The sequence below is a fragment of the Epargyreus clarus genome, unplaced genomic scaffold (assembly GCF_041222505.1).
Source record: "Epargyreus clarus isolate Ecla_fem2 unplaced genomic scaffold, WU_Ecla_fem_2.2 ptg000015l, whole genome shotgun sequence".
NCBI lineage: Eukaryota > Metazoa > Arthropoda > Insecta > Lepidoptera > Hesperiidae > Epargyreus > Epargyreus clarus.
In genome coordinates, this window is record NW_027332223.1 from 8,353,132 (window position 1) to 8,379,480 (window position 26,349).

The 26,349-nt window shown below is 35.8% G+C and overlaps 1 protein-coding gene across 1 annotated transcript in view; it reads left to right on the forward strand.

Moving 5' to 3' along the window:
- The window catches only part of NGR-A31 (neuropeptide receptor A31), a 136,018-nt gene that overhangs the window by 41,600 nt on the left and 68,069 nt on the right, over window positions 1-26,349 (forward strand). The window contains exon 2 of the mRNA XM_073080849.1: window positions 25,726-25,986. Coding sequence (XP_072936950.1) covers window positions 25,782-25,986 — 205 coding nt within the window. The 5' untranslated portion in view covers window positions 25,726-25,781. The remainder of the gene's footprint in view (window positions 1-25,725; window positions 25,987-26,349) is intronic.

The following is a 26,349-nucleotide window of genomic DNA, read 5'->3' on the forward strand; positions in this document are numbered from 1 at the left end:
GATTAATCGACCTAAATGCCAGTCAGGATATTGTATGGTAATGTAAAATGTCAAAATATTTATAAATCGTTTTGTGTAAAGGCTTTTTCTAACCGAATTAATGTACAGATATATTTTAGGTGGATGAATCGTTTGTGTTTCGACTCCAGCGGCACCCCCGCCATTCCTATTTCTGCCACATAACAGCAGTGTTAAGCGCTGCTCTTTTCTGGCTTGAGTTGTGTGACATTTCCGAGGTGGTCCAGCTTAGTACTCAGGGGTAGACTCAGGGGCCGACCTCAGGTATATCTAATCCTATCTGGGGTTGATTACTGATGTCCATGATCCTCGATCCATTCGTAAGCAATTAATATTAACACAAGCCCGTGGTATATGGTATTTGGAAGAGTAGCGTCAGATCGGGAGATTTGCAGAAGAAGACTTGACGATATAAAGAAAGATGGAGAAAGAATTAATGAATGAAGAATATAAGCACGTTTATATTGATACACAGTACTTTTTCTTATCCTGTGAATGTAACAATACCCCATCGTTAATTTGAATTTAATTATAAATTTAGTTTATTCTGTAGATTCTCGGACAACATAATAATATATCACATTTCATTTTAAACTATTCATCCTGAGAGAGCTACATAATTTTGTTATAACAACAAATTTAGTGCGGGTAGCGAGACAACTTATAAATATTTTATTTCATGTGAGCTTCCAACAGCTTTGGGTACAGTTATGTACTATATTTGATGAAGTCAACAAACAAATGAGTATAAAGTTAACCCAATGTTAAGTGTCACAGCTCCACTGGACATATTTGATTGGTCCATGGTTGGTTACTTATTAGTCAGTCAGTGATGTGCTGTTGTCCTGAGGTACAAGTTAAATCTCTAAGTAAGAATTTCTTCCTTACTCTACCATTTAAACCGGAATATAAAAGCTCTTGAGATTACTTTTCTCACGTCTCACTGATGGGCACGAATTTCCTTCCAGATTGTGAGGAGTTAGGCTTAGTTCATCACTAATGGCCAAGTGGAAATAAGTTTCCCCATGCTGTTTTCGCTGTTATAGCAAATGATAATTAATTTCTTCTCGAATCTCTAAGCTGAGTGGCGAGTTTTAACCGCTAAATAATCAGTGCTCGATTCATATGACTGAAACTGTAGGAGTGTCAGTGGTGTCCCCGGAATCTAAATACGAAGGATTCTAGTCCTTAAAATTTTTTGTAGGTACGTATAATTTCGCGGTAAAAATTACGTGAACACCCCGTGTCGTTTTATACAGTATTCTATATTCATACAAACGCACGGCACGCAAGTTATACCTACGCGCCTCGATTTCGGTATGCACTCGGTATGCGAACAGGCGCGAATGTGCCGCAGTGATGAGCTGTCGGTGTAACGGTTTCTAAGCAGTGTTTTTTTTTTAAACAATTATAAAGCGTTTTAATAGTAGATACCATCATGATCTGTTTCTTTTTTTGACGTGACAACGTCTTATAATTCGATGGAGCAGGCTGCACGCACAAAAAAACATGACTCATGCGGCGTTACCTCGCTCTGAGGCGTTCCAATTAAGGCTTGAAGTGCAAGCGAGAGCGCGGAACGAGCGACAAAGAGGCACAATCGGCCTCCGCGTTCGGCAGCGTTCGACATCTATCTCTCTCCTACTTGAGTGAGCGACGCGTCCGCGTGGAGCGCTGTACAATAATACATTTACATGTTTTCGTCAAGTATAAAAAAAAATTGACATAATTGTATTTATGCGTACAAATAAATGTAACTTGATCAATTCCATAGTGATTTCCATTTACCTCCTTCTCTATATACAAAATATCTATCAAACAAATAAAATTAAAATTTTCTTTTGAAAAATGCAACCATTCCATCAGTATTTTCTTATGACGTTGTCACGTTCAACTATCGTTAGTAAACCGACTTTACGGACAACCGAGATTTTTTTAATTGATCGTTTTTCTTTAAAGAATACCCGTATTCATAAAAAACTAAATGGATAGGACGAAGGAAAATGACATACGAATGATTATTTAGCAAAAGCTATTCTCGTGGAACATAAACAAATTATAACTACACTTTTCATACCTACTAACTTGCAACTTATTTATTATAACTTATTAATTTACTTATTATTTTTCACTTAAACACAATGCCAGTCAATCTCTCGCCTACTCAGGAGCGGCTGGGTAAAGGCTAAAATGCAATATTTACAATAAAAAAAATAGAAGAAAGTCAGACGAAATTAAAAAACTGTAGGCGCGCAGCCCTAGTGCGAACTCTCGCCCAGCGCCCCTGTAGGTATATAATTCAAGGACAGGGCCGAGGTACAATAATGTATAGATCCTTCCTTATACTGTGGTTTCGGAGACTAACTCAAATCAATAGATTCAAAACTTTGAATAGGATTTATAAAAGTTAGAATTCCTATTTCAAGTTCTAATATTATTTTGCGATTTTTATTTATGAAAAGGCTAAATCTTTTTTATTTTCTTAGGCTGGTTATCCTCCGCCCTAATTCCTTTATTACCACTTTAACTCTCCTCCTTTTATCTCACTAATCGACAAAATTAAGTTAAGTCCGAAATTCGGTGAAACCTTTTACATTTTTAGCGTCACAGACTTATCTTTAAATAGATTTAAACTTCTGCCAAAAAAGTACTTTAAAAACTAAATCAAAAATGTGGCCAAAGTTAATATCTGATTTGTTTAGTTAACACTTTTACTTCAATCAATGAAGTAAAAGTAAAATAAATATAGTTCAAAAAAACTAAAAAACACGCTTTTATGATAAAATCAACTAAAAAGTAGAAAAGTATTCTATTTCATTCTTTCATACATGCAGGGTAAGATAAGGATGTATGTTGATCCCTTCCTACTGAAAAACGGAGTTACTCACTGACAAAACATACAAGTGAAGCTAATATAAAGCGTGTAATAAGATCAAACATTTGCTGTTCAGAACCAAAGTAGTGCCATAAAGTTTGGAAAGAAATAATAATAAATAGTCAACTACGTATATTTGATGTCACACATCGATACCAATAACGACTTAGTCATAGACATATCAAAATTATGAAACCTTAATTTATGAGGAGGTTAAAAACAGCATGTTCGTTACATTGCACGTACTACTCATATTGAGTATTGAATACTGAAAGAATTGTAAGTGATATGCGACAAACAATAAAATCTGACCCCATCAATTGAAATACCGATCGCCAACCGAATGCGTATTATCAGAGATGCTGTTGTACACAACGTTTATAAAATCGTAGTGAAAACAACAGTAAAACATGTGTACTTAGACTATACGGCTTGGTTTACGATTCACGGATGCTTTTAATCAAAGTTATCATCCAGATTCCAATGCCGTTTCGTGGAAAACAACTCCGGAAGTTTGCGTTCTAATTTACGAATGAGTGAGTTTACATTTTCAAAGATTCTTTTTGCTTGATCGATTGTTCCCGGATATACTGATCAATGTAAACTATAGCCCACGGTCACTCATCGCCATTACGTACGTAGTATCGTCCGACTTGTATAATGTACAATGTTCTGACGATTGATTAATTACGTCAACGGTCGCTGTTTACAGTCATTCAACCATCAAAAGAATTGAAGTGTTGATGTGGTATGCTAACGTGAATCTTTATCCGACTTTAAAAACGTACAATGAACTGTAGAACCACGGCCTTTTTATTTGTCTGCCTTTTTAATCATCAAAAGTAAGTACTTATTATTACTAAACACTATACTGTAGTAAAGTCACAATATGTCAATATTTCCTTTATAGGTTTTTTTTATAATATAGGAGTATCAAACGAGCATGATGCACCTGATGGTAAGTGGCTACTGCCGCCCATGGACATCTGTAATCAATCCCAGATAGGATTAGATATTTCTACCTGAGATCGGCCACAGATAAGCCGCTACCTCTGAGGACTAAGCTGGAACGCCTCGGAAAAGTATATCTCCCTTATCACACCCTTCAAAACGGGACACAGAAGCGCCTACCACTGCTGTTATTAGGCAGAAATAGGTGTGGCGGTGGTGCCGCCGGAGGCGCACCACAAAGGGTTCTACCACCTTCGTTTAAAGTGAACTGCGGTTAAAGTAGCTTATAACATGATCTTTGTACAAAACTTGTCAACAATTTAATTTAATGCATTTTACGAACCAATGTGTAGCATTTATCGCATGATAACGTGTCGCTGAAATATTATAATTCTGTGGTATTATGGGTCCTAAATAAAGGACCTCATTAAATTTCAAGTACCAAACGTAGGAGACGTTTCTGCCAGTATAAATATGAGCGTCTGTTAAAAATTAATATTTTGGGTGTAGGTCAAAGACTTAGTAATCAAATTTATGGTGGTTACTTTTACATCCCGTTGATGACATTGTTGATGCAAACTAACGATGCTTCTACTCGAAGATCCTATAGAAGAACTATAAGTAGATAGAAATCCGCTCAATTAGGATTAGTTCAGATAGAGTGTAACAGAAAATGCGTGAAGTTTAGAGAACCGAATGACGAACGCCCCGCCCAATCTTATTGTAGGCTGTAACTTGGTGACGTGATTATCCTCGTACACGACATAAAACATTTCCTTTTTCTTCAGTATTACGGACCCGATATTTTGTAGACACCCTTTATACCTATAAACCTTTACCCACGGTAAATTTGTTCCCGAATAATTTTATGAACAGTATGAACAATATGCTTAGTTATTTGCTATTTTAAAAAATAATTTCGGAAGATTTCACAGAAAATTATATGTTTATAAAACGCAATCTTAGAATGTTCGATGTTTTTCATCATTATGTTGGCAGGCAAGATTGTCAGGTATTGTTCTTCGTCATTCACCTATTATCGAGATGAGAGCGTCGGTTAGCAAATTAGGTCAATAAATATTTCAAAACCACGATGTGGATTAGGTATCTCAACTTATAGTTTCCCGAACATAGTCAACAAAATGTATTGGTGATGTCGTCTCAGCGGAGTTTTAGCTCATAGTTCATTTTCCACCGCAACGCTCCTATGGCGTGATCTACGCGATTGGAGAGTAGTGTTCTATATTAAGCATAAAATCTTAAGAAGAAAGGTGCTGCAGCCAGGCGAATTTAATTTCATATTTACAAAGTAGCAAGACCACAGCACTAAGCTGTGCTACGGCTAATTTGAAAGCACCCTAAGTACACCTAAATCATCGATACTGCAAACCCATTACGATTCAGCGAAACTGTACAAGTTGCTCGTTTCCCGATAACAGTAAATGAATTTGCCTTTGGTGAACGTTGTTTTGCCGGACTAATGAATTTGCATAGGCATCTGCAGTAGATTAGCCTGCTTACGTGCACAGGAAGCATGCAACATACAATAATTAATTCCAAAGTTTACGTGCTGCTTACCTAATTTTAATATTTGTTATTAATAAATTAGTGGTTAGGGAAACCCGTGTCTAAAAGTCATAGTAATACATAGTAATAAAAGCAGAAAACGTAACCTTCATATCAAAACCAAGCTTTTTACTACATATACAATGTACGCTTTAATATGAATAGAGATGTGCCGATATTTTTCGTATCTAAACATATATGGCGAAAAATGTGCCGATGTTTTTTCGCTTTTCGCCACGAACTTTCAGCTTGATATGTAGGAGTATATCCCAATAAACTTTCAAAAGCTTTCTAATAAAGGATAGTATGACTCTGTTATTGAGTTTGGAAAGATAGCTGCGCTTGTTGATAGAGTCTAGTCGACGACAACTTATGTTAAACCAGCAAAATTTCACTGCTATATTTCGAATCCACGAATGAATTATTTGCTCTTACGTTCCCATATGAAAGGTATGACGCGGATTACACAATTGCATACGACGCATTTCAACATGTTTTCGAGCTTTAGTAACGGGTTGTATTATTCCAGTTATTGTTGGATATCATAGTACGTGGATTTAAAGCGATGTTTTTTTTTTTATAATATAGGTGTAGCAGACGAGCATGCAGCCCACCTGATGGTAAGAGACTACTGCCGCCCATGGACATCTGTAATCAACGCCAGATAGGATTAGGTATTACTACCTGAGGTCGGCCACAGATGCGCCGCTACCCCTGAGGACTAAGCTGGAACGCCTCGGAAAAGTCTGTCTCCCTTACCACACCCTTCAAACGAGAACACAGCAGCGCCTAACACTGCTGTTATTAGGTAGAAATAGGTGTGGCGGTGGTGCCGCCGGAATCGAACCACAAAAACTTCTACCACCTGTGGCCAACCTCAGGTAGGAATATTTAATCCTATCTGGAGTTGATCACAGACGTCCATGGGCGGCAGTAGCCACTTACCATCAGATGGACTGCATGCTCGTCTGCTACTCCTATACTTTAATCGTATTAAAAAAAATCTAAGATTGTTATTATGTTACTTCATTAACTATTAAAGGAATAAATCATTGGATACGCTCAGTTTTCGAATACCTAATATTGCTTGATAATCGAATATTGTTGCTATAGCAGCACCAAAGTCAATACCATTCTCTATAATTGATGTTTGTTTTTCGTCACAAATATTTATTCGTAATGACTTATATTGTTGTTTTATGATATACGGATCGATTACATGAAGGAAATAATATATCCTTGTGGATTCTCTTATTTAATGTGTTTGGAAAGGAAAAGGCGAAAATAAACATTTCGTTTTGAATTCATAAAGAAGTAAATACGAGTAAGATATTCCTTTAATATTTTTTCTCCTGATTTTAATGCAAATTGATCTATCTATGTTATTCTAAAAGTGCATATATAAACGGATGGACATTAAGAATAAAATCTTTGTCATACGACTTATTATTTAAATCTGTTGAGTTACGAGTATCTCCTTACATAAGAAAATACAATATGGAATACACTTGATCTTAACGAATCAATAGACACCATTATCTAATCAACCCCAAACAGAGTTGGACATATATAGAAGATCAACTACATTTTTTTTTTTTTTCTATAATATAGGAGTAGCAGACGAGCATGCTGTCCACCTGATGGTAAGTGACTACTGCCGCCCATGGACGTCTGTAATCAACCCCAGATAGGATTAGATATTCCTACCTGAGGTCGGCCACAGATGCGCCGCTACCCCTGAGGACTAAGCTGGAACGCCTCGGAAAAGTCTGTCTCCCTTACCACACCCTTCAAACCGGAACACAGCAGCGCTTAACACTGCTGTTATTAGGTAGAAATAGGTGTGGCGGTGGTGCCGCCGGAGTCGAACCACAAATGGTTCTACCACCTTTATTTGCCTTTTGAGCACATCACATCATCCATAACCATATAAAAGCTGAAATAAGTATTTTGGTCATAGCAGTTAAACCAGGAAACTGTTTACTACCATTTAGTATATCTCCTTAAAATATAATTTACTTTACCAAGAATATACGCCTGTTTATTCTTGGTAAATTTAATCCTATGATTATATTACTGCCTGGCAACAGCGAATTTTAAAACGAATATTTGGGTTTGATCATACGTTTGAACTTAAATATTAATAAGTAGCAAGGAAGCGCGTATCTGCTTAACATCGTTGAGATATCTGAAGCTAATTACATATTTTGCTTTATTTATGAACTATACATAAAAAAGACTTGCCCTGACTGACTGATTCCTCATTAAACTACTGAAGATACTGAAATTTGGATAATTGGTTTCTTTTATAGAGAGGTACCCGGTAAGGAAGGATTTATAGATTGTTAAATATATCGTCGTATGCGTGTTGTTAAAGGATTGTTAAAATTCCACCTATGAGGGAGTGAAAGTTTGTTTTACACTAATTTTCAAGCAAGAAAGTTAGCATTAGACTATATGGCTAGAAATAAAGAAATACCATTTTCACAGTTTTTGGAAAATCAAGTTTAAAGGCGATAAATACAGAGTTAAAGTTTGTATTCAATCTTATTATGATTAACGCGTAGAAATTCGCTGGCAAAAACAGGTACCGTAATCTAATAACATTTTGGCTTCTATTAATTAGGAAGATTGAAGAGAATAATGAGATTATCTAATATTTAGCTAACAAAGGTATCATTAACTCCGTGATCTATCTCGATTACATTCTAATTTTAATATACTTGATATTTTTTGCCTAATAAAGCGTTGCTATGCTCTGGTTTGAAGGGCAAGGTAAAAGATAAGTTTTTATTCGGTTTTCCATTTTAGTCCTTACAGTGTGCAACGCATTTGCGTCCGACCTCTGGTACTTCTCTAATCATATACCGACGGGTCCTACGTAAACTGGTGCAAGTGCGTTTTTACAACTTTACAGTAGAGCGATTTGAATGTTCTAATGCGTGTAACTTTAACATTATTCAACGTACATAGTTAAAATTTTAAAATGGTATAATTGAATCCTTTTGAAAAAAAACTGCACTATACGTGAAGTTACTGGAACCCAAGCACGTTTAGTGCTTGGGTGCCAGTAACTTTCTAATAACAAATTAAGTTTACTTTATTTTAATACTAAATCGTTTTACACTCATAGGCTCTTATTTCTATATCTTTTTAACAGAATAGATGTACCTACACACCTATACGATTGTCTCTGTAGTTCCGGGACCATAATAGGGCTATGGTATCCCCTGCCTGTCGTAAGAGCAACTAAAAGGGGGCTTCTGGAGTCGCGGGTAGCAATAGTGGGAGTTTGAACAGTCCGGCCAGCGGCCCCGGGAAGGACTGCGGTATGTGTGGTTGCATACCGTCGTACTCATCAGACGGTGTGGCGAGCGTCAACTTCATCTGGGCGGAGCTCCACGGGGCAATGCGCTAAGAGGATTCCGGTTGCGTTCCTTTAGAAATCCCAGTGCCCTCTACGCAGCACCGAGGACGGCCACCGGGGGGGTTTTAGTGCAGTAAGTAAGAATCCCACATAACCTTGCGTCGCTTCCACGACACCGGGTACCTTTTGAAGGTTTTCCCCTCGTAAACAGAAAAAGTTATACTTATGCGATAGTGTATTAATCATTAGAGAGCGCCTTTACACAATCAATAACAAAAAGCATTAAAACAATCAAATATAAAAGAGAAAAACATTTCGGTTCTACAAAAGATAAAATAAAACAATACATTTTAGAAAACAAAATAACTTTTTATAACAGGATAAGACAGAACAGAGAATAAAAAGAGAAAGTGAAATGTATTTATTTTCTATAGGCCTACGGGCTTACAAATTGTCAGATACAATTTTACTAAGCCCGAATCGAAACGATCTCAATTGGGAAAATCTGGATATAAACTGACGATTTGTCTCAAGTAATATATATTCGTTTCAAACCAATGATGTTATATCATTGATTAGAAAGTAAATATACGGTACTAGAGGGCAAAACTTGAAACATACCAAAGACCATAAGTAAAATATAAAACCTTTGTGTGCTGTAAATGCAGTTTCGCTTACTTTCGTAAGCTAGTAGTAGTAGTAGTAGTAGTAGTAGTAGTAGTAGTAGTAGTAGTAGGAGTAGTAGTATTTTCGCTTAGTCGTTTATTGAGCATATAACGTATCTATAGTTTTTATATACCATTGCTTCAATCACAATGTGAAGTTTTCAATGCACATTAAACTGTACTAGGTGGACAGAATCAGTGACACAAACCTAATAATCGAATGGCCTTTACGAAGCCACAACTCTACCCGAAAACAGTCCTTTGCGAGTCAATCAAAAGTAAGATGATTTCAGGCACAAACGGACCTAATATTATTCATCCTATCCTAATATTATCCAGTAGCCGTTTATGTCCACGAACCGGCTACATGGAAATGATATACGAGTAGATAAACTCTTTATTCCTTTTAGCGATGTTATTTAAATTAGGGCTCACATCATTTTTTTTCTTTATATATAATACTAGCTCACCCGGCAAACTTTGTACCGCCTCAAAATATATTTATCAAATATATTTCATATAAAATATAGCCTATGTTACTCGTGGATAATGTAGCTTTAGAATGGTGAAAGAATTTTTAAAATCGGTCCAGTAGTTTTTGAGCCTATTCACTACAATCAAACAAACAAACAAAGTTTTCGTCTTTATAATATTAGTATAGATTATGGACAAGCCCTGTCCCGCGGTTTCATTCGCGTTTAAAAATGTAATAGAATCCTGGAGATTTTATGAGTTTTTATTTAGTTTTTTTGCGGAACTCTGTTTTTTCTTCAATGAAGTTTATACCTATGTACGATACATGGGTAATGTAGCACATTTTTTGTCTGTCTGTTTGTTCCGGTTAATCTCCGAAACGGCTGGATAGATTTTTATGGGACTTTAACTGGCAAATTGCTGATTTATAAGAAGTAAGATTCATTAAAAATAATAATAATGGTTCCGTAAAAAAACATGAAATCTTCATACACTTTCAAACTTGGTAAAACAAAGGCGGGCAATGAAAATTAAAAAAAGCGTATTAATTAAAATGAAATCGTGAGGCACAGCTCGTTTTAAATAAAAGATGGATATACGATTACATCATCATCAATCAATCAAATTTTAACATCACATCCTATGAGCGGAAAGCCGATGTCGAATATATTATCGAATAATCTAATAAACATCACATTTAGGTTGAACGATATCAGCTAACTGAAGCGGAATAAATGTTTACTCTTGTATTAAATTGCTAAATTTAACGTAATAAATATTAATAGATATTAACATAATATAATAACTACGTTAACGATAAATAATTTATCGAGGGAGAATAACAGTTATAATTAGCTTTTACAGAATTCTATACTCTACTTAATGATGATTTGGAATAATTTACGAAGGTATAAAGTAATTGAAGGTGGTAGAAACCTTTGTGATCCGACTTCATTGGCATCACCGTCACACCTATATCTACCTTATAACAGTGGTTTTGAGCGCTGCTGTGTTCCGCCTGAAGAGCGTGGTAACCTTACGTCGAAATCTAATCTTTAAGCTAATCTGTCCATGAGTAGTAAATTGCTTACCATAGTGTGGACTAAACGCTTGTTTGCTTCTTATAATGTCTAGGTATAAGTCTCCCTTTGTCCCTGTAGTCTCGGGACTAGAATAGGGCTACGGTATCCCCTGCCTGTCGTATAAGGCGACTAAAAGGGAGCTTCTGGGGTTGCGGGTGGCAAGAGTAGGAGCTCGAACCGTCCAGCATACCGCATACCGTTGTAAACACTAGGTGTGTGGGAGGAGCGTAAACTGCTCCCCCAGGGAAGAGCCCGATTGGGGCATCGCGCTCGGAGGACTTCGGTCCGCATCTCCGCATCGGAGATCCCGGAGCTCTCCACCAAGCGCCGAGAACGGCCACCGGGGGGGTTTTAGTGCGGTAAAAATCCCACATAAACCGGCGTTGCTCCCACGTCGTCGGGTACCTTTTGAAGGTTTCCCCCTTGTAAACATAAAAAAGGTATAAGTCTCCATTATTTACAAACAGCATTATTGCTACACGGCAGAAATACGTAAACTTATTTACATTTGGTAATGTACGAGTATGAAGGTAAGCATAAATTGGGTTTGATCTAGAGCACAAAACCCTTGCGTAGCAATAGGATTATAATGAACTATACGTATGCTATAAATCCGTTGGCGTTGACAGTTTTATTCGTTTAAACCCCTATAATATGAACGCTTCCTGGAATCGTATGCTTATGCCAGCTATAGTTAAGATCCCTGGTCTTATGCTGCTTTGGTACACTTATAATAATTCGCACCTATATTTTGTATAACTTTCGAGAATGTACATTCTTACGATGTCTGCTTTCATCATTAAATTAAATAATATAACTTCGTGTACTATAAATATAAAACACATTTACATTCGAACTTGGTATCGCCTCATGGATAAATCAGCCGGCACCCACACTCTTCCACCAAAAACGCAAAAACTGCTTCACGTAAGAAATTGAACGGTCCAACCATAGTCCACCGCAGGTTCCACCGTCACCTTTAATTACATATTAAATTATTTAAATGACGGCTTGTTTAATATTTATAAATAATATATTCAAACCAGTGTACATTATTAATTCTATGCACGATTAAATTTAAAGCAAAACAAAGATTATAGTTAAAACAGAACCAGAGTTGGGTGTGTAAATAACGCTGCATTGGATTGCAGTTCTCTTACAGGGAGACGTCAGTCCAATCACAACGGTTGCGTAAATCCTTTGAAAGGCTTTCAGAATACTCCCAAATATCCGATAACGCTCCGATAAATGTACGGATGTTGTTAGAGAGATATATTTTACTATAAGAGTATATATAGGTATGTAGGTATAGTACCACAGACCTGTATTTGTTTGTGTATATTACATTGTAAATATAGGTGTATGGTAGCGACAGCAAATAAGAAATTGTTTTGTATGATAACTAATGATGAGTTTTACTGTTCTAAAAAAGTTGGGACTTGATTTTGGTTGATGATGGTCAAATTTCGACCATTGGACGACTTATGTCTCTACACTAAGATTAATAGAATTACCTATAGTTACAGAGCATACACTAAAAGTCTGATCTCGTGTAAAATAATAATCTTACACATAATTTTCATGTACGGATCAAGTACATTTATAAATTCACACAGCAGATTTGAAGTCTAATTTTGTAAACTAATTATGATTGAACTGAATTGGTTCGACTCCGGCGGCACCACCACCTATTTCTACCTAATAACAGCAGTGTTACGCGCTGCTGTGTTTCGGTTTGAAGGGTGTGGTAAGGGAGACAGACTTTTTCGAGGCGTTCCAGCTTAGTCTTTAGGGGTAGCGGCGCATTTGTGGCCGACCTCAGGTAGAAATATCTAATCCTATCTGGGGTTGATTACAGATTTCCATGGGCGGCAGTAGCCACTTACCATCAGATGGACTGTATGCTCGTCTGCTATTCCTATATTATAAAAAAAAAATACAAATCTAAAGTAATAATAAGTGTGTCTAATATTAAACTGGGTATTGCGGTTTATAACATAGTACTAAGTAACATAGTAGGTACTAAACTATGTAAGGACTTCAGTTTGATCCATCGTATTAAGATAGTTTAAATTTAATACTATAGTTGGGTTATTTTCGTACCAAGATTGAATTCTGTTGAAACCACGAAAACCTCTTCAAAGAATAAGTACGTTGTCAACGGAGTTGTGTGCTAAAATAAGTAACAGTAGAAACTTTTACGTAATTTGTTTGACCGGGGAATGGTTTTATTGCAGCAATTTGAAGACCGTAGCACCAGCCATTAAATTTTATCGAGCAAACTAAGAATGGATTTCTTTAGATGTGTACAGCCATTGACAAACAGGTGATACTAATAATGTAGCCAGTAATGCCGAATATTGAAACTAAATTGAAATTTGGTTACTTATGCTTATTAAGATACTGGTCGTTTATGAATATTGAATATTAGTGATTTAGAATAAACACAATATGCTTATATAATAAATGCATACAAGTCGCTTATTATATTCATAATATGTATAACTACTCGTATATTACCTACTCATATTGCAGTAACATGAATTGCCATATGGTCAATTAATAAATAATTAATACCCAAGTTACGTAAAACTTTTGTAGTTCATATCTTTTACTCTTTTTGATTCTAGACCATAACGTCTAGTAGGTAATATACACAAAAATAATAAAACACGTGAGTTTGCTTTCAAGTTGAGTCAAAATATTTAGCAAAATTATTTTTAGTCATTCGACTAAACTTAAGGACGATAACAGTACACTACAAGAACAAAATGGCTACAAGCAAAATTAAAGACAAGAAAAAAATCTAAATTGTTAATACAATGCAGACAGCACTAAAAATGTTAATAACGCTATGTCGCTACTTGACGTCAAGGAGGCATAACTTCTACTGCATAATGAATATAAAATATCTTTAAGCACAATATTACAGGCCTGTACCTGAGCAGTAAACTTAGTAATCTAATTTGAGGCCTAGTCTTGCAGCAACACGCAAACAGTTCTGAATAGTTTCGGTACAATTTATTAATTTCCTGACAGCTTGCTTGCTATTATGCGCAATATTTTGTTGCAAAAGGAGGTGGGTAAAAGACTTTTAATACAGGAGACGCGTAAAGTAAGAAGTTGAGTGGCGATATGTTTATATTAGTTAATAATAAGGGCAGTCCTTGTCAGTCTCTGTCCCCACGTACAAAAGACTGAAGTCTCTTTTGTACGTGGGGAAATCTTGTAATGGGTTCTTCTCAGCTGCGAGGGCAGCGTAGATTGTAGAGGATATGCCGTATTCCTAACGGCTTAAACGTCATGATGTTCCTCTTTACACCCTTTGTCGGTCGAGATCGAGGGTAGCTAGCACTCGTCCGTGTTAAGTTTGTGCTCCGTAAGACTTTTTTTACACTAGCTTAATCAATCATCTGTGAAAATCTTGAAGAAATTTATATTTGCCGAATTACATCAATGACTAATATAAATCATTGTATCGTATCGTTGTATTTATGGTCCTCACCGAGTCGTTATAATATACATTAGGTACCTACATATGTAGATCTTCGTGTGTATGTTGGAAAACGTGCCCCCTAGAAGATTGCACCCCTAGCCACGCAATGTCCATATGAATCAATTTATTAAATTGGATTTATAATATTCCTCTCATCCAGTTTCATTCGAATGAAGTTTAAAATTGCATCTCTTTGAATTAATTATTCAATAATTCGTTCAGCAGTTCAGCATCAGAATTGCTATCAGTTTAATTGCACTTTGCAAAGTATGCGGTTAAAGGATTGTATTAATTTTATCGTTGACTGTTAAAATCAGGAAATTATGTCAATAATGATTTATACGAAATATTTTTTAAGTATAACTAAGTATTTCTTTTAACATGGTGAAAATCATAGTAAATGAATATTATAAGAGTGATAAGGAGATCAAACGTAAGTTTATTATCTACAAGTAATTCCTATAAATACATTTTTTTTATAGAAATATACATATTATCAGAACATTCTTAAATCACGTATCGTAACGTTTAAACCGCATAAAACGAACCTATTAAAGATGTTTGAAGCAATATTTACCAATTGCGTAACGTTTTAGGATCTATTAAAAATAAAAACAAACACCTAGATAGCGTGTAGGTTTATAGTACAGACCTTTTTTTTTCTTGTGTACGAGGGGGAAACCTTCAAAAGGTACTCGACGACGATTTTTACCGCACTAAAACCCCCCCGGTGGCCGTCCTTAACGCTTGTTGGAGAACTCTGGGATCTCCGAGGGTACACAACCGGAGTCCTCTAAGCGCGATGCCCCAATCGGGCTCTGCCCTGGAGGAGCACTTTTGGCTCCTCCTACACCATCTGGTGTTTACGACGGTATGCGACATTCATGCGTATTCTATTCCCGAGACTACAGGGTCATTATAGTACAGCCTGTGACGTAACTAGGTGGGTGGCCTAAAAAGCCGTGCCTGTCCTAGCTGGTATCTACTGGAATTTTAGGTACTTATAGAAGGACGTACTAAGAAGGATTTCTACCAGGGTATTGGACATTATTTAACAGCTTATTGTGCGTGAGTGATATAAAAGGATCTCCATGAATTTAGAAAAGCATGTTCCTGCTGAAAATGTCTTGTGCAATATGCTTATTGATACATGTAGGCTATGTAGATACTTCTTGATGTCATGTTTAATATTACATTCGTATATAAAACATACTCGTGTATAAAACATTAACGTAATATGCAGAATAAGCTGGCCGACACCACACATTAGACACAGTAGAGAGACATTAGATCTTTTCCAAGGGACAAAAACATAGCATGGCAAATGGTGGGAAGTGAACATGTCCCAAATTGCTGGGAGTGAAACTGGCATAAAGTGGCACAAGTACGTATTATACGGCAAGTTGCAACAAAATGGCTATATTATGCGAGTTTGACTTTCTGTGGTGACATGTAACAGATATACCCAATGGACCTCTACATACTCTCAACTCTCCAAACTCTAAAGTTACACCAGAGTTCGAAATTCTATAAAAATGTTTTCTTTTCAAACAATAGCAGCACATAGCTGCAATGTGGACGTGACTATCTAAGAATACTGCGGCTATTAAAACAAATCTAACGATACCTTAATTATACAAATCCGTGTAATCTTTTGAAATACATGTTCTATACGATCATACAAATATAACTAAATATATATATATTGAAGGTGATAGAACCCTTTATGATTCGACTCCAGCGGCACCACCGCCACACCTATTTCTGCCTTATAACAGCAGTGTTAAGTGCTGCTGTGTTCTGGTTTGAAGGGTGTGGTAAGGAAGACATACTTTTCCGAGGCGTTCCAGCTTAGTCCTCAGAGGTAGCGGCGCATCTGTGGCCGACCACCGGTACGAATATCTAATCCTATCTGGAGTCGATTACAGATGTGCATGGGCGGCAGTAGCCACTTACCATCAGGTGGACTGCATGCTCGTCTACTACTATTAAAATAAATTAAAAAAGTTTTCTTGCAGCCCAATAAAAATCCTCATAATACTATTCCAAGTATTAAAATCAGAAAATTGTATCCGGGTGCCAACTACTTAAATTTCTATTAAAACGTTAACGGACAAAGTTTTTATTACGGTTTAATAACGTCGACGTTATTCGAGTTTCTTTTGCACACGGGAGTTACTTCGCCGCGACGAGAGAAACTTAAAAGGTGGAAACTTTTGTAACTTGCCACGTTTAATTATATATCAGTGTTGAATTAATTCTATTCTTGATTCTTTGATAGCTCAGAATAAAGTGAATATTAAGCCTGCGACGGTCATTTCATGTTATTTAGGTTTGCGTTTTGGTTTCGTTTCGTTTTCATGTAATTGATATGTAAGGTGTAGGTACGTCTTCCCTGTTTAATGGGTACATTTCCATCAAATCTAGAATTGCTTGATTTTCATTCAATTTAAGTTTATTTAATGAAAAAAAAAAACAATCCTATTGGAGTGGGAAGACACCCAGTTTGATGTTGTATGATGAATTTCCGGTACCTATTTGTAACCACTAAATTAAACAATTTCCAATGAATAGTCTCTGCTTGCAATTGTTATCATCATCATCATCAACCCATTATTGTCCCAATGCTGGGCACCGGTCTCCTCTCAGAATAAAAAGTATTAGGCCATAGTCCACCGCTCTGGCCAAGTGCGCATTGGTTGACTTCACATACCTTTGAGATTTTTTTTATAAATCCCTCAGGTATGTAGATTTCGTCACGTTGTTTTCCTTCACCGTTTAAGCAAATGATAATTAATTTCTAATACGCACATAACTTTTTTTTTAATCAGAGGATTTTGGTCTTGTTTTAAATACGTACCCTATGTAATATCATTTCATTGGTAAATACCGCAATTTCATAGTTTTTCGGATACAACAAAATTAGTTTCAAACTTGTTTTGCTTTTACGCCTAAACGCCCACACGATCGACATTTGTTTTGATTTCTCGAGTTTCTAAAAGTGTCCCTAATAGTCGCGACGTTACCGAATTATATTAAATTCTATTTTTATCAAGTAGTGCGTGGTTAAATAATTTCTACGATCATACTAATAATACGATAATTAAATGAATAATAATTAAAATTATGGGTTGTGGCCCAAAGCTGTATATAGGTAAAATAGAACCCATACTGTGTTTGAAACAGTTCATATATGTATGAATTTGTCCCTTACATATCATTCGGCTTAAATTTAGTTTGACTCGCACTTGACCAGGTATTATAGGCTACATCCACCCAGGGTTGGTAGAGAATGCTATCAGGCATTATATTTGTCCTTTTGTACATATCTTTTTAGTGATGTAATAAATTTTAAATAAATAAATATGCGTACTTAATCGTTCTAGAATATGAGAAGCTTCCAAACTAGAAAATTACAGTGGTTAGTCATTTAAAATTGGCAGAAACCTTTGTCATTAATAATATTCGCTATAACATGAAAAGATCTTACGCATTTATAAAGGTTATCTTCATTTGGCTAAACCTCAATAGACCTCAATTTAGACATTTAATTCAAAGACAATTTCCAAGCTTTTTTATTCTCCTTCTACCTTACAATTATCTGAACCGTTGATAATTATGTGTGCCTATTGTAATTGTCCGAACACCTCAAAATTGTAACGTAATTTACTTCATTATTTTACTGTCGGTAATAGATTAAAGATGGCAAAATCTTTGTGGTATAATTGCGTGGGCGCCCCTCCCACATGTGCTATTAGTAATCTAATGCTGCCGTGATTTAGAGGTTTAAGCTGTATGCGTGAAATCCACATTTTCACTCAGAATCTCCGGCATTTTCCTTTCAATTTTATACGAAATATGAGCAATGATAAATATTTGACATCAAAAAGCTACTCTATCCCGATAGGCTTAAACTTTGTATTTTACGGTTATTTCCTTTCCTAAACATTGTATTTTACAGTTATTTCTCGGGTCGTAATGATAAATTAAATTGAGGTAAAATGCCGTGTACCAGTGTACCTACCTCTTGAACATATTCAAAACTTAATTAACATATGTGTGTACATATACGAACGATATACGAACATAAATTAGGAAGAGCAACGCTGAAAACATCTGTCACCTACATTTACAACTTCCGTCTTTTAACGACTTAAGATGACTTTCAAGGGCTGCACAGATTTAATGTCACTCCCGAGGTCTATATCGCTTTATATGTTTATCAGCTGACATACATACTCCTACGCTGAAACACAGAACTGATCTAGCCTAGAAATAGGTGTGGCGGTGGTTCTACGGTCGAACGGTCCTACCATCTTAACAATTATGTAAGTAATAAAATGCAAAGTGCTTTTTTTGTGTAAAACGTTGTTATAATAATGAAGAAGTTCATCATATCAAAATCTATTTAGCTAGCGAGTAATAATACTACTCGTATAATCCGGAGCAACACCAATATTGGTCAGCTGCCTACGAACCGTAAGTAATTTAGATATTGAGCCGCATTCTAATAAAAAACAGTCTCCTATCCATTTTCTAATGAGTATAAGGCCTTTTTCTATAATTACTAAATTAATTAGGAGTTCAGTACCTTTACAATTTGTAAAAGTACATACGTAATTGTAAAAGTAATTTATAAAAGTGTAGCAATAAACACAATGATTATTGTCTGATTTATTTGGTCATCGGAGCTCAAATTTGAAGATTTTTGTAGTGAATTAGTCATGCTTCATTATTTTTATCATACACTTATACCTTGTTATCAAGGCAAGTAAGGACTTTTAGACAGTTACATAAATTCACAGAATAAACTAGGATTCTCTCAATTAGATCTAGACATAATCCCCGCCTCAATTAAACGGTGTTATATTCATGTGAATGAGCTTAGGCGACATTTAGATCAGAACACTAATAGGATTCAATTACCTTTGTAAAGTGAAATTGCTCAGTAATTTGTACTTGACTTACTCCTTACTAATAAGGTAGAGTTACTTCAGGGGGAAAATCGTTAAGAGTTATAACGATTCTGAAAAGTTTCACGACGAGAAAAGGCTCCAGTTCCAACTTCTGATTATTACTCATTACTCAATTATGTGTGACAGAGTTATGACATAAAGCTAGAAGTTCGACAGTCACGAAAAAGTGACGTAAGACGCGGACAGTAGCATTACCATGAGTTGGCATAGAAACGCCACTATAGAAATGGTAAATAGAAAACTATTGTCATTTTGCTAGTGAATAACATAACTACTATCGTTACGGTATTTCTTGACAACGTCTGTCAAATTAATGACTCATGGGACCGAATTTGTATGGCAATAGATCATAATGACATTCGCTAGCGATTTGATTTCGATAGGTTTTTTACGTATCGAGTTACGTCACTACGGATTTTAGATCTACGAGTAACCACCAGAGGGGCGCTGTACAATTTTTCATACATTTATTTTACGCAGTCGCTAGCGAGTAATACTTTTGTAAACTCATGGTAGTCCTACAGGACGTGAACGTGGCGCTCGTTTCATATATTTTCGTACTAAAGATACATCCTCGCGATATTATTTCGTACGGAAGTAAATGACGACGTCGCGACCTTGTCTCATCCGCGCTCGACGTTCCTTCTATCTGGCCGCGTCGTTTTATGTTCCTTTGGTAACAAAAGTTTTATTTTAGTCGCCTGTTTCTTAGAAATAACATTAAGTTGTTAAGGGGCATGATAAGCAATAAAGTACTGACAAGATAAACAGCCTCTAAATTTTGGACATTAACACACCTAAAATAAGGATACGAGTTTTCACCTCATTAATGTTTAAATTGTAGTACCAATTTAAATTTATTGAAGTAGTATTTTCATTTAATCAGCACACTATATTTTTTTACTCGATAATATACTAATCTATGACTTGATATTAGTTTATACAATTTATATCGAAATATTTCGATGTTTTAGAAAAGTAATAAAAATGACTATTGATTTCAAAACAAGCAATTTAGATGTTTGTGTCATTGAAACAAATTATGGCTTTAAGAAATGGACATAATAATAATGGAGAGGGACAAAGTTTTCAAAAATATTCATGGTTTTATTGTCGTCACAGTTGGAACTACGCAGCTGTTGCCAAATGACGATCCACGAATACTCTATAAGTAATTTATGGGCACTCATCAGCATTTTCAATAAAATATTGTACGTATTCATGAAGCATGTGGAAAAAGAAACTTTTTTAGTATCGAAATATAGTGTGATAACGCTTTCTACACTCACAGCCCCACACTAGGATTCCCTGTGTCGTGGGTGCCATGGACACACACATAGACAAATACACAAACACCCAGACCCAGAAACAGAAATCTAAATTCATCATTTAGATTTCTGTCTGGCCGGGGATCGAACCCGGGACCCTTTGCGCGTCAGACCGGTATGGTGGCCGCTCCGCCACACGGGTCGTCTAATAATGATAATGGTGATAGGTATCATAATGTATGATAGTTACCGAGCAATACGCACGGAGCATTATTATATTTTACCAATGCACACAGTACTTTCACCAATACACTACACGAAAGGTTTCAGCGTGTTTCCTCCATCGCCATCATCATAACTTCATTATTTAAATATCTTTATACTAACCATATTTTTTTTCACTTTAAAACTGAACACCTTTGCTATGTAGTACAATTTTGATGATCATATTTAATAATAAAGTTTCATTTATGTGAAAACGAAAATGCATGAATATTTTATAATTTTATTTCAGTGGCGTTGCGCAAATTAAATTCGCCATCCGTATATAAGACTTTATAATTATAGAGTTAAATGGTATTTCTATTTCTATTCTATACAATCAACGGATGTTTTGATCCTCCAAATAGTGAAAAATGAATGTTTGCATTGTCATCATGTACTCTCCCGAGAGAATACAGGGATTAAAAGGGTCTCGACATCGTTACACTTATAATTCTAAAACAATGGCCGTCAACGATAAAATTTCATACATACACGCCACACATTTGTTTTAATTCCTGTGCAAATTTTTAAATCATACAAATCCTTTGTATAAAGCTGTTCCGCTTTATTAGCCGACTTGATACACACTCATATGTTTTGTATTCGTGTTGGTCGTTTTGAAATAATCGAATTTTATTGTAGGTGTTTATTTTCGGTCTTAATTTTAAACCGACTTCAAAAAGGAGGTGGTTCTCAATTCGGCCGGTATCTTTTTTTTATGTATGTACACGAATTACTCCGCCGTTATTGGACCGATTTTAATGATTATTTTTTTATTGTGTAGAGACGAGCTGGAAGTTGGTCCCATTTAAATATGGTTAGGATCCATCGATGGGTTCTGGAGAAAATGAGGAGAACTCCTCCACCCATGTAAATATATTGAGCGCCGACTTCAGAAATATGTACTAAACCAACATTTATTTGAATTATTTTTTTGTTAATTTTTTTTTGTCAGATTAATTTTAAAATTGGCAAACTTCCGTAGCCGTTTCATATTACGTACTACTAATGTCTGAATTTATAATAATACTATACTCAGTCGTTAACCTATTATTATTCCACTGCTGAGCATGGGTCTTCTTTCGGAGTGAGCGGTTAGAAGAAGAAAATTGTTCCTATTAGGTATAAATTATGTATTCGATTCTAACTTTCAAATTAATATCCGTATAAACATTGTCGGACACTCTTTTATAATTAAGCGTTTTTCGTGAAAATGATGACCCACAAAACGTTAATTGTTTGAGCTTTTGTGGAGCTCTCCTATTTTTCACAGATTCGCAGGTCGAACATCGGCGGGCTGTAAAATAAATCCGAAACAATTATTCTGATCGTTCGGTGCGAAATTGAAACGATTACATTTATAGCCGTTTTATACCTGTACTTTGAGATGTAAAAGGTTTACGTGTGGTCGCAGGAACCCTGTTAGGATTAGAAATAAAGTTTATTTATCTTCATCGCAATGATAAATGAGACAATAAACGGCACGTATGATTTAAAACCGAAACGTATAACAAAAATAATTTTTCATACGTTTAGTAATCAAGATGTTTGCCTGCTCGAGTCCTCATTCTCACACGCTTATGCGCCGTATGTAATTGAAAGAAACAGAGAAAATATGACCGTATGTAATATATAGAAACTCATATGGGCGCATGTCCTTACATCGAACCTAGTCCTTACTAGGTTTCGACTAATGTGCTTACACATTCAAGCATTCATTACAGGGCATAACACTTTTTCCTTACGTGAAGATTTATATCATATATCATAAATCGCCTACCGCAAGGAACTTGGTTCCAACGATATATATCACGGAACACTTATTTCTTGAATCTGGTAAGTATCTAAGAATGATTTACAACTAATAACTTTTGGGAGGAGAACTTTTAGAAAATGTCGGAAAGTTAAATTCGGAATGAAGATTAACGCAGATTATAGAATAATACAATTGTATAATCGCGAATCACAGATATTATATAGGGTGAATTTTTCAAGTGTGGATTCGGGACCAAAGATCAGGAGGTTTTAATACAAACTAATACGGCATCATTTGATTCTAAACGATCTATTTCCCTAACCGGTAATCAAACGTGTTCATTTTGGGAAAAAAAGTCTGTACAACTTAAACGAAAATGCTCCTTTTGAAGAATATATAGTTTATTTTCAAATATTCTCATACTAGGCCTTAACGAACTAATTCTTGGCTATTATTAATATTCATCATCGTCATCATCATCAGCAACCCATTACTGTCCCACTGCTGGGCACGGGTCTCCTCTCATAATGAGAAGGATTAGGCCATAGTCCACCGCGCTGGCCAAGTGCGTATTGTTAGACTTCACATACCTTTGAGATTTTTTTTTATAAATCTCTCGGGTATGCAGGTTTCCTCACGATGTTTTCCTTCACCGTTTAGCAAGTGATAATTAATTTCTAATACGCACATAACTTTGAAAAATCAGAGGTGCGTGCCTAGGATTTGAATCGAGAGGCCGAGTTTCTTAACCACTAGGCTATCACTGCTTTATTTCATAAAAATATTCATATATTGCTATGTATTGTAACATTATTATATCGTATTATCGTTCCAAATTGAATGTCTCAGTTTCGAACGCCTGATAAAAGGCAGAAATGCCGAAGCGGCCCCAATCAGAATAATTGTAAAATGCTAGACATGGCTAACTAAAGCCTAGAAACCCTAATCTTGATCCACAATGTTGCGTGAAATTGCCGTCCGCTCCCAAGTGGCTTGCGATTTATATAAACGATTACCTATTTTTTCAGATGTACCAAATTAGAATTAAATTTCATTTTTTTATCAGGCTATATGCCCACTTAAAATGCCAGCTAAAACATATTTTTTATGAAATAATTGATAGACACGTAATCATCAATCGTGGTAGAATACGATAATGGATTGCTCAAATATCGATCATATATTCTAAAATAATCTTTTCCTAAGATTAATTTATTTATTAAAAATGCCCTCTATATTTTTTGAGTGTTTTTTTTAATTAACTAAATATTCAACCCATTTTAAAAGTTTTCAAGAATTATGTTTACACCTATGCGGGTACCATTATTGAACCTATTAATCCAATTTGTTCTATTCAAGTCTGTTTAATATAATTCTGTCATCCTGACCCACTTCATCATTTATATTCTTGATAGCATTTTGAAGAACCCTCACGTACCTACATAGATTTGCTCAATGCTCATGATATTTTCCATTTGTGAAATCCATACCACTCTGTCATTTCCCCATCTTACGTAATCTGACGTTAAGGGAAAGCACCTTACATAATAACTACCTATTATGTAATATTTATAATTGATTACAATGATGACTTACGATTATGCTTCAAATTGGCGAGTCAATGGAATGCATTTCATTATTTTGCTGCCATCTAGGCGCTTACATAAATTAAAAACGGTCTGATTAGCGGCTTATATGATATCAAAATATAAAGAGTTATTTTTAAATTTCTTGTCTGTTTGTCCGCCTGTGCCTATTGACTAAAGATTTGTACAAACTTAAGATCTACTCCGATTTGAACATAACTTTAAACCAAATGTAAAAGATATAGCTTTTTACTCTTAAGTCTTTATTTGAGTCTATTTTATATCTATAATAGGTATATACAAATCATCACATTTTATGTAAGTAATATTTAGTGAACCAATTTAATAATCTAAAGTAAATGTAATAGCTACGTAGAGTTTATCAGATTAACATAAAACTGTCTGTAAAGTAACAAGTTAGATTTTGCGTAGGTAAATTAATTTAGTTGGCTTATCTAGTTACATCATTTGACCCTAAAAGTTAGGCAGCCTAAACATTTATATCTATTCATGTTTTGTTCAATTAGGTACTCGTACGCTGTTTGTCCACCGCCACCATCACCGAGCCAATACCTATAATTAATGACAGCGCTGAAGAAGCATACATATATTTACTATAGTCGCATTAAATTCGGCCCAAAATAATCTCGTTCTCGGTATCGGCTCGGTGACGGTGCGTTGGACAACGACCGTACGCTGGTTATTCACCACCACCGTCACCGAGCCAATACCTATAATTAATGACGGCGCTGAAGAAGCATTCATATATTTACTATAGCCGCTTGTCCAGTGCACGTCCGTCACCCGAGCACCGTCATTCCGGCCATCGGTATTTCGAGTAGATCGGCGTGACCGCTAGATCGGCACCGAGATTTTGACGGGCCGATGTGCCGGCAATATAAAACACGTTGGAACTTGTCCATACACTGCCGTCACACGCGTGACTGCTGGAACAATATAAACCGCCGATATCGGTCGCAGTGGACAAACTATCGCCGTCACGACATATTAAAATCGGCCCGAAATAATCTCGCTCTCGGTATCGGCTCAGTGACGGTGCGGTGGACAAACGACCGTACGGCAGTACTCGAATTGCCACGTTATATCGAATTAAAGGCAGTTAATACGAAATAGGTATCTTTACGGTTTTATCTATCATACAGTATACAACAATGTAACGGAATTTTAATTTTCAGATTGTTATATAATTATAATAGCGTAATAAGCATATTTTTACTATTATTTTATGACTTGGATATTGAATGAAAAGGTTTCTGACAGCTATACGGACAACAAAATAACAAAACTATTAGAAAGTACGTAGCTTGTTATTGAAAACTTTTTAATACGAATTTTTAACACTTTTTTAATTTTGTTTCAGACGATGGACGATCCCCAGATATTCAAAGTGAAGCCGTAGATTTTGGAATTGAAAATATGAACGATACGAGGCTTTTTAGCAATTCGAACAATGTTTGGGATCTGGTAAACAAGACGGAGTTAGCGGAATCCGAAAACGCTAATGTCTCGCGGACGAATGCCAGCTATGATATCGGACATGAGGAATTCGTGTTCGACAGAACGGATGTCAGAGCTATATTTATCACCCTGTACACAATCGTCTTCTGTTGCTGTTTTTTCGGTGAGTAACATGACTCTTGATTGTAATGGCATTAGGATACAGGGTGAGTTTTTTCTACAATAGCGAAATTTACTAATAGGATTTACAAGGCCGATTTTGATCTATTTCCCGAGAATCGAACAAGTTCATTTTGAAAAATAAGCATAGTGTCGATTTTAAGGAACAAATTTTAGGAAGTAATAGTCTAAAGAAATAGATATATCTTATCATGCCAGTTTTAGACTTTAATAAAATCAGCTTGGTAACTCAATTTTCGCTAATCCGTATAGTTTAGGATTTCGCCACCCATGCACACTTGAAAAGATCATGCTGTATATTATGTGATATATCTATATAAATAATCTTGGCGCGTCGGATGTTGTT